At 45.9% G+C, this 10,196-nt stretch overlaps 1 protein-coding gene across 6 annotated transcripts in view; it reads left to right on the forward strand.

Annotated features, from left to right (window-relative positions):
* Window positions 1–6,174, forward strand: part of THRAP3 (thyroid hormone receptor associated protein 3) — a 41,601-nt gene extending 35,427 nt beyond the window's left edge. For 3 of the 6 annotated variants that reach the window (XM_084816186.1, XM_084816185.1, XM_084816187.1), the window contains 4 exons: window positions 2,221–2,402; window positions 3,443–3,638; window positions 4,362–4,526; window positions 4,879–6,174. In XM_084816186.1, the coding sequence (XP_084672312.1) occupies window positions 2,221–2,402; window positions 3,443–3,638; window positions 4,362–4,526; window positions 4,879–5,100 (765 nt within the window). In that variant the 3' untranslated portion in view covers window positions 5,101–6,174. The remainder of the gene's footprint in view (window positions 1–2,220; window positions 2,403–3,442; window positions 3,639–4,361; window positions 4,527–4,878) is intronic. The other 3 variants (XM_084816189.1, XM_084816188.1, XM_084816191.1) reach the window with 1 other exon arrangement.
* The last annotated feature ends 4,022 nt before the right edge of the window (window positions 6,175–10,196 follow it).

Below are 10,196 nucleotides of genomic sequence, written 5' to 3' on the forward strand. Positions count from 1 at the left end.
AAAGTAAATCAAATCCATATCTGAGACAAACACACAGATATTTTTTTTCCTGTAATGTGGTGTTTTCTGTTAACTACTGTTTATTTTAAACTGCTGCAAAGAATCAAACACACCCTCTTGGGTCTTTTATGCTGTTATGAAAAGTGAAATGGTTATATGCCCCTTACTTTATTATCATTAAAATATTTTTAAACCAAAAAGATTTCATCATGAATTTAAGCATTGTCTGTTCACCTTCATACACGTATGTCCTCAAGGTTTTTTTTAGCAGTGCTGCCAAAGTGTTTGCTTTCATATTCTAAGTTTCTCAAAACACATTTGTCATTTCTGAAAGAGGCTGATTGATTTGATGGGGCCTTATCTCTCTTCCACACTGCCTGATGGTGAACATATGTTTGTGTGTGTGCACACACATGAATAGTCATGTACTTCAGATTTATGAACAGTCAAGAGCTTCTTAGACAGCTCTGTGTGAGAAGGAACTGAACAAATGGCTACTACCTATCTGAATTTTGCTGGTGACCCTTAATGACAAACCAGTTTCCATTGTGGTGTTAACAGATCTGCTTTGTTTTCTGAATTGAAAAGAGTCTTCCTTCACTGGTGAAAGGCAAAAGAACAAATAAAACTTGCACATGCAACGATGCCAGCTCCTGCTGTAATTGGAACCATCCTTTATTTTAAGCAAAATTGTACTGTAGACTTGTGTAAGTAAAACCTTTAATCGAGAGCTGCTAACCGTTCTCCCCTGAGTCAAGTCAAAACTGGTTTTCCCATTTGTCCTTGATCCAGTTATTCCGAAGTCTTTCCTTGTGCTAGACTGAAAACTACTGAGTTGGATCAAGAGGCTCTTCTGATGCACACTTTCAATAACAAGAAAAGATACTTGTAGCAATTCAAAAATCACTTGGATAATCATTATATTACCTAACTGAAGACTTTTCTTTGCCCATGGAATTTAATCTTCTGACCGCTTCCTGCAGTTCTTGACTATTTCTTCCCAGATGTGCCACTTAAAATATGCTAAATAATGACAGGGATGGTGAAATAGGCTGTTGGGATATATCAGGTTTTCATTTCATCTTTTTCTTTCTGGGAATCTCATTCTGTACAGTGATCTCCAAGGATAGCTAATATTTCTAGCTGAAGCTCTAAGCATGGTGTTGGTGCTGAATAAATGTTTGATAGTCATAATTATTTTTCAAAATAAGCAAACTTGATTCATTTATTTTGAATGAAATGTGTTCTGCTCTTCAAGCCCAAATTCCCAAAGAATTCAGGTGCCTGGTGGCAAATAATAGGATTGGCAAAGGGTAAGAAGAGGAGGGGAAAGGGGCGTGGAGACTGAGTTATAGTTACACAATAGAAGCAGGGCTTTGTGTACTATTTGGAGGTGGGGGAGCGGAGCTTAGCGGAACACCCAAGCTCCAGCCTCTGTCCCCTGAAAGCAGGTGCATTGTCAGACCTTTCTCTCTGCCGTCGTAAGTGCAAGAAATGTGGTGCTGAGTTTTGTGCTTACGGTGCACAACTTTGAATGTGAGAGGCAATGCTGAGCAAGAACGTTCAAGGCTCATCATGGATACCTCTACAGCTAGTCTTGATTGGAGGGGAGTGCACAAAGGAGAACTGGTCCCGAAGTAACTCATTCACTGGTCCCTTTTTGCCTTCAAGTTTAGAATGGGGGGAATCTCTCTCTCTTCATTTGGCCCTGTGATATTGGAACATAGCTGACCTGCACACTTTTCCTTCTGTTTGAATATCTGCAGCCAATCTGCCCTGCAGTGGAGGGAAGGGTGGGTTTTCCAGCATACGGGAGGAATTCTCTTGTGCAGTCAATTCCCTGCAGAACGTAACAAACTTTCAAAAGGCCAGAATAATTAAACACTGTTTAAGCCTTGGCGTTATTTACAGGTTGAGGCCCTTAAAGGTCTAACACTCACTTTTCCCCTTTATTGGACACTAAAGTGCCTTGGCTTTGGCACTGAATTTCCTCCCGTTTTTGTTTAATAACCTACATTTGGCATAGAGAGAAGTGAATGCAGGAAGAATGGAATCTTTTGCATGACAGTCTTGTGACGCCATTCAGTGTGTGTATTAGCAGCAGCACAACATGCTCTGCTGAGTACTTTTCATTCTCAAGCAAGGTTAAAAAGGCTGTACTTGTGAAGGAACTGCTGAAGGCTCAGGTGTAACACCTTTCCCCTGTTCCTCTCCTTCCAGGCTGAAAGTAAATATAAAGACGACCCGGTTGACCTGCGCCTTGACATTGAGCGGCGTAAAAAACATAAGGAGAAAGATAAGCGGGGCAAGTCAAGGGAATCGGTGGACTCCAGACCTTCAAGTCATTCACGCGAGAGATCAGCGGAGAAAACAGAGAGGTCTCACAAAGGGTCCAAAAAGAAGTATGTAGGAGAGTGTGTGCTTTCATTCTTCCCTTTTTATTCTAAGTGCGACATGCTTATTTGCTGACAATAGCACCTGATAATGAGCTGAAATAATGAACCGTCACACAGAAGAGGCTACTTATAACATGAGCTAGGATGCTGCAAATGCCAGTGTGGGACAGTCCACAAAAGTGCTCATGCGTAATTGGAGAAGCTTCCTGTAGTCTCCAAAAATATCCAGTTGTAGATGGCTGCTGCTGCTGCTATTATTGAGTTCAGACCGAGCCTGTCTTGGTTGGTCTGATGGCTTTCCTACTTACTACATTCAGGGAACCAGTTTGTCTACCAAGGAACATAGGCTCGAGATTCCCATTACATTGCACAGGATTGGGGGTGTATCCTAGGAGGCACACACTGTTTATGCAGGTGTGCCAGACTGACCTGTTGAGCCTAGCCACTGCCCCACATGAACTGTGTTGCCTGTGGGAGCGTACACTGCCTGTAGTGGGTGGGCAAGGTTACTTTCCAGGAAGCTAGTCTTTGGGGACAGTTTTCTTGTTGGACAACCCTGACATGTTTCCCAGGACTTCCAGAGTTTCCCCGAACACAGTTGGTCAATTACGGGTGGAAAGAGCACAGGCAGACTAGTACAGTGCGTTTCAAAGCTACAGCTCAGAGCCTTGACACTGGCAGATACAGTCTTGCTGGAGAACCAGTTCCAGTGAGCAGTGCAGTGAGCAGTGTTGTACTATGAGCTATTTTCAGAATAGGGTTCTTGGATGAAGAAAAAAAATGTTTTGGCTGAGACAGCCTTTTATCTTTTTTCCACTCAGAAATTGACTTCGCTGTTCACATGGCATTGCCTAAGGATAATCTCAGGCAGCCATCCTATATGGCACAAAGAGCAGTGCACAAATTTGCCTTTCCAAAATGGACTGGGTGTATATTTGTGATTGTTAGGCTAGCTTTTCCCCCCAGACCTGAAGGAATGATTGAACTGTAGACAGCTGAAATGTGTCTGCTTCTGATAAACTCTTGTCTCTGTTCCCTTGTCTCAGGAAGCATCGGCGTGTGCGGGAGCGATCTAGGTCGAGCTCTTCATCCTCACAATCCTCACGCTCCTATAAAGCAGAGGAATACCCCGAGGAGACCGAAGAGCGGGAAGAGGCGGCTGCCCCTGGGTTTGACAAATCCCGCCTTGGCACCAAGGAGTTTGCTGGCCCAAACGAAAGGGGCAGGGCTCGAGGAACCTTCGTAAGTTGCCCCTTCAGAAGGTGTATACCTCAGGGGATGGGGTGGGCCCCCATTTCAGGAAGATGAACCAAAATGCTTCCAAACTCTGGCAAAGTTTGATCATAAATAGGTGTCTTCAGACAACTGGCTAAGGCTTGCAACCCTACACATCTTGCCCTGTCACCTTGTTGCCTTTTCTACCTGCCCCGTTTTTTCCTATTTAGTGAAACATTTTTTGCAGTCAGAGTAGTAAAACGTGTAAAAAATATGTTATCATGAAAGCGTGGGTGGCTGACAGCAGATTTGAAAACAAAACAACGCCCAACCTGTATCCAAATCTAAAATCTTAGTTCCCCATCAGTTGAGGTCCCTGCCCTCCCCCCCAGAGTCAACAACAAACAAGAGGACATGCAAGCACTTTCAAAAGGTATTCAGTCCTGCCAGATACCCGCAGAGAAGAAGCACCCCTCGCATATAAAGTTCACCCCACCTCTTCCATGTATTAGTTGAGCAGAGCATCAATGCCTTTCTCAGGAGAAATTTCCTATTTATGTAAGCAATCTACATTACAGAGTGGTTGAAAGGGCAACCTGCTTCAAGATTTGTTGCAAATGAAGTGGAATATGAGTATTGTAAATAAATAATAAACACATGGATTTAACAGTGCTGCAGAAGTTGTTAAGTGCCGTCCCAGGCACAGCCAGGGCCTCCTGACTCTTCTGCCTTCTCTCCGCATTACGTCAGCAGCAGTTCCGAGCTCGGGGCCGTGGCTGGGGAAGAGGCCTCTTTTCTGGCAACAGCAACAACAACAACAGCAGTGGCGGCGGCGGCAGTGCTGACTTCCAGAAGCGAAGCAGGGAGGAGGAGTGGGACCCCGAGTACACGCCCAAGAGCAAGAAGTACTACTTGGTACGTGCACCGGGGTGGCGGGGCTGTGCGATGTGGGATGTCTGCATGGAAGCACCCCTTCTGCCAGGCGGCATGCAGTTCTGCTCGAAGAGTTGGGACTGCATGGAGTTCAGCCAACTGTCCCTTCAGCCAAACAGCTTTACTTGAAAGCTTATTCACGAGGCGCATGGGGCTTATCCCAGGTTGGCTATCCTCTCATTCCTGTGCTGATGGGTGGAAAACATGGCAGCAATTACTGGGGGAGAGTGGACAACAGCAGCAGAAAGGAGAAGGAGCAGGCAGAGACGGGGTCCTTGGGCTTTTGGGGAACTCTGTACATACTGACTGGCCAACTTTCTTTCTTTAATTGCAGCATGATGACCGTGAGGGCGAAGGTGGTGAGAAATGGGCGAACAGAGGCCGAGGCCGGGGCATCTTCCCTCGAGGGCGGGGGCGTTTCCTGTACCGGAAATCGAGCACCAGTCCCAAATGGGCCCATGACAAATTTAGCGGAGAGGAGGGAGAAATTGAGGATGATGAAAGTGGGGCTGAGAACAGAGAGGACAAGGAGGTCCTTCAGTCAGTTGCAGAGTAGCAATCACAAGCGGAAAAAGGGTTCCAAGACCCTGAAGCAAGAGCCTCTGTCATTCTGGACTGTCATTGATCCTTATTGACTAGTTGAATGTTTTTCTGTTTTTTTGATTTTTCAGTGACCCCTGGAAGACAGTGGAGTGAGTTGTGCCCAATACTCTTGGCAATCATTTTTGTCTTTTTTTTTATTGTGATGATAGAAGCGGGGAGTTAATTCCCCACTCTTTTGTTTTCCTGTTTGTGGATTTTTAAAAAAAATCCTTTATTTTAAGCATTTGCATATATAGACAGTGCCCCTTAAAATGGCTTATTTGAGAAGTCCTTCACGGTTCTTATATACGAGAACAATGCATGTGAATAAACACCTGAATAGAAACTGTTGGGACCAAACTCTGTGTTGTTCTTAATTTAAAGGAACTTTCCCCCCTACTTGAATTTGGAGTCATTCTTTTAATGGAATCACCTTTTGTTTTTCTTTTGTGCTGAAGTTTTAAAGTTAGCATGGCACAGTCAGAGAATCCCTCTTCCCCCTGCTCCCAATGCAAAACTGCTCTTGGCTGATGTTAGCAGTATCTTGGTCTGTTCACTCTAGATTTTTTGCATATCTCTTTGTCTCCAATTGTGAACCTGAACACTATTTTCAGGGGCACATAGTTTTCTAAAACTTCTAAATATACTAGGTTTAAAAAAGCCTGTAGCATGAAAAATGAAGATTTTTTCCAGTATTTTTATTAATCTTTTTATAAAGCAATTTTGACTCACCTGTGATGGCCATGGTAAGTTCCTGACAGTTGTGGTTCTCTTTGTGATTCTCTTCAGCTTTAAATCCGCAGTGCTCGAAAGGTGTTTGGCAGGTGGAGTTCTTGCTTCAAAGCCAGCTACAGAGAATGTAATTGCTAAATCAAGAAATTGGTCCCCTGGAAATATGACTTTGCGGTGCTTCTCTACTTGCTGTTCCCCCCTTTCCTCTCTGTGCTATAAATAGAGCTAATTTTGTGGGACTGGTGCAGTTCTTGCTTAGCAAAGTCCACAAGTTTTTGTTTTGACTCCTTGTTCCAATAAAATTACATTGAAATGAGTTGTATGCGCACCTTTTCTTACTAATATTTGTATTGATTTTTCCATTTTATGGCTGTAACATATAACCTTATATCAAAGAGGGCCAGCATAACAATGTTGGACAAAAGAAAAAAAACACAAGGAGTGTTAGAACTAGCCCCCCTGGGGGAAGCAGGGATATGTCCACTTGCTCCCTCCCCTCCCCCACAGCCACCTGTTTGATGCTAGAAAGAGGCCCTGCATAGATAGGGCTCCTCTTCCCGATTGGCAGCCCTAATAGACCAGAGTTCCCAATTGGGTGGAGGTGATCTACGCTCATAATGTGTGGCCACATTGGCACGTGAAGCACATTCCCATTACCACCACTTCACACGTTCATTGAACGTTTGGTGGTTAATTTGAACACGCCATAGAGAAGTGTGGTGGGGGAGGCGTATTGGAGCCAGGACCTGGATCAGGGTTATAACCAACTGATTCCAGTGAGAGGCAATTATAGTTGTGTATGGTAGAGTGTGTGAACATGCAATTCTTTAGCGAAGGTTAAATATCCATGTAGACTTTCTACATACTGGAGTGAAAGATATACACAAAGAAAAGCTGAATTTTAAATTTATTTTTTATTTACAATATTTATATACCGCTCCACATCAGAAAATTTAGGAGTGAACAATGTGATAAAAGAATAAAACAGGTTAAAAAAGTTAAAACCTTTTTTTTAAAAAGACAAACCCCAACAAAGTGGAATTTAACTAACCACAGCTGGTCATGCAAGGAAGGCCTCTTGAAATAATGTCCTCAGGAGGCACCAGAAGGAACACAATGTTGGCGTCTGCCTGACCTCTAAAGGCAGGGAATTCCACAGGAAAGGGGCCACCACACTGAAGGCTCTTTTCCTGGTGGACTCCAACCGGGCCATGGGTCCATGTGGAACCACCAGGAACATGCCCTCTGGTGACCTCAGTGACTGGGCAGGTTGGTAAGGAAGGAGGCGCTCTCAGGTATCCTGGTCCTAAGTTGTTTAGGGCTTTGTACACTAGTACTGATACCTTAAACCTGGTAGTGAATAGGCAGCCAATGCAGTTCCCTCAGCAAAGGAGTTATACGCTGAAAGGGGGCAGCTCCTGACAACAGCCGAGCTGCTGCATTCTACACTAGCTCCAGCTTCCGGACCAGCCTTAAGGGCAGCCCCACATAGAGCACATTGCAGTAATCCTGTCTTGAGGTTACTAATGCATGTACCACTGTGGTCAAGCTATCCCTGTCCAGGAGAGGCCGTAGCTGGCGAACCAGCCAAAACTGGTAAAAGGTACTCAGAGCCGCCGCGACCACTTGGGTCTCCAGTGACAATGATGGATCTAGACTCCCCCTGTCCCTCTGTTGATAAAGATCATCAGGGCGACCAAGGCTGATTCAGTCCCACAACCAGGACAAAACCCAGATTGAAATGGGTCTAGATAATCAGTATCCTCCAAGAGTGCCTGCAGTTGGTCCACCACGACCCTCAAGTACCTTCCCTAAAAAAGGGGTATTTGTGACTGGGTGGTAGTTGTCTAATACCGTTGGGTCCAGAGTGGGCTGCTTCAGGAGTGGCCGCACTACTGACTCCTTAAGGACAGCAGGGACCATCCCTTCCTGTAGGGAAGCATTTATCATTCCCTGGACCCACCTAGTCATACCCCCTCAGCTAGCTTTTATTAGCTAGGAGGGACAGGGATCAAGAGGGCATGTGGCCGGTCGCATTATCGCAAGCATCTTGTCCACATCAGGCCGTAACAAGTGGAACTGATCCCACAAAATCAGGCAGATGGTGGCATCAGACCCCTCGACTGGTACTGCACTAACAGCATCAAGGTTGCTGTGGAGATGAGCGATTTTGTCCTCAAAGTCCAATGCACAGAGGTCACAGCGGGACCTCAACAGGGCCGGGCCCCCATTTACTGGGGAAGATGTTAACCGCCGGACCACCTGGAAGAGCTCCGCTGGACAGCTACTTGACACAATGGAGGCAGAAAAATAAACCTCCTTTGCTACCCACACTACCATCCAGTAGGCACAATTACGCACTCTAGAGCGTGCTCAGTCATCTTCACTTTGAGTCTTGCGCCATTTGCGCTCTAGCCAACATCCAGCCTGTTTCATCAATCGCAGCTCCCCAGTATACTAGGGAGCAGAACGGGCTCCACAGTGCCAGAGAGGGCACTCAGGTGCAATCAAGTCTATGGCCCTCTGAATCTCACTGTTCCACAGTGAGACTAGGGCCTTAGCTGGATCACCAGCTCTCTCCACTGGACAATCCCCAAGAGCATTCAGAAATCCATTGGATTATATCAGTCTCCTGGGGCAGACCATCTGAATAGTAAGTTCAAATCTCACCTGGAAGTGATCTGACGATGACAATGGGGTTACTTGGAGCCCCCCCCATCTTCAGACTACCCATCTCACAAGTTGGAGCAATAACCAAATCAAGGGTATGCCCTGCTTCATGTGTTGGGCCGATGACATACCAAGACAGCCCCATGGTTGTCATGGAGGCCATGAACTCCTGAGCTGGAACTCTGGAGACAGCCTCAGCATGGAAGTTGAAGTCACCCAGAACTGCCGTCCTGGGTTCCTCCAACACCACACTTGTGACTGCCTCCACCAGCTCAGTCAGGGAGGATGCTGGGCAGCAGGATGGGTGGTACACCAGCAGCATCCCCAGTCTGTCTCTATGGCCCAACACCAGGTGCAACAAGGCCCAAGGTGGAGTGGTTTCCTGGTGGTAGAGATGGAGGTTCTATGAACCACGGCAACTCCCCCCCCCCCCGCCCTCCAACCTATGTTGGTGCTGCACCGAGTACCCAGGTGGGCAGAGCTGAGTCAGGTTGACTCCACCCAGCTCACCCACCCAAGTCTCAGTAATACACTCCAGGTCAGCCCTCTCATCCACGATTAAATCGTGAATGAGTGCGGTCTTATTGCAGACTGATCTGGCATTAAATAGCACCACATATATATATGCCTGTTCACACACTCTACCATACACTACTGTAGTTGCTTCTCATTGGAATCAGTTGCTTATAAGCCCAGTCCCAAAATATGTGCCACATGCTGGCCATGTATTGAAGTCAGAAGGATTTCAAAATATGCTTAGGAACTTGCACGAGGTTTGAGCAACATGAAATAGGTACAAAGTTTAAATCTTCAGGGAATGGGAGAGGCACGGCCTAGTTGTGTTGTTTCCAGCAGCTACACTTTTTCCTTCTCAAGTTCAAATTAAAACAAACATCAACTTGCCCTGTTACCCAAGGGCATAATTAGAAACACACATCAAAATGCTTTGGCAGCTCTCAGAACTCCTGTTATCTGCTGGGGCATCGTGGCGCCTGCTTTGCAGGGGAGGCACTGCCAAGTTGTTCTCTGGGCCAGAACCTTTAGCTCCTGCATGGTGTGCTTCCTTGTGCTCCAAAGTGATTCTTCTTTCATCCCTTGATTCTGCACGGCAACTTTCCCAGGGCCACCCGAGGGATTTGCAGGGACTGTGAGCTAAGGTATCTTCTAGTATTCACATTGCATGTGGCAGGTGAAATGGAAGTATCAGTAGTACAGAACCACAATTGCCCCCTGAAAAGTGAAGAAAAAGTACATCTCCCCTTCGTGAGCTGGAGACATAATGGACAGTGCGTATCCCATAACGAGTGAAATGGCTCAAAGGCCCCTCAGTCTTTGGGTTCTTTGTAGGCCTCAGACTTAAATGGTGTCATTCCTAGGTTAGATCTTGGATGTTGTTGTTGTTCAGTCGTTCAGTCGTGTCCGACTCTTTGTGACCCCATGGACCATAGCACACCAGGCCTTCCTGTGCTGCGCTTTCTGCAACTGGTTAATTATTAAGTTGGGGTTTTACTGTGCCTTACCCTCAGAGCTTCAGAACAGGTAACACAGCCCAAAACACATAATAAAATGCTTTAGTGGGGGTGGGGATACGGTGCTTTTCTTAAAAACAGCTACTAAAGCATCTAATTCTAAACCACACTGCTATAATAATACTGCTAGAAAATGATA

This window comes from Heloderma suspectum, chromosome 10, assembly GCF_057233095.1.
Source record: "Heloderma suspectum isolate Gila_16-S chromosome 10, 16-S_ref, whole genome shotgun sequence".
NCBI classification, from domain to species: Eukaryota; Metazoa; Chordata; class Lepidosauria; order Squamata; family Helodermatidae; genus Heloderma; species Heloderma suspectum.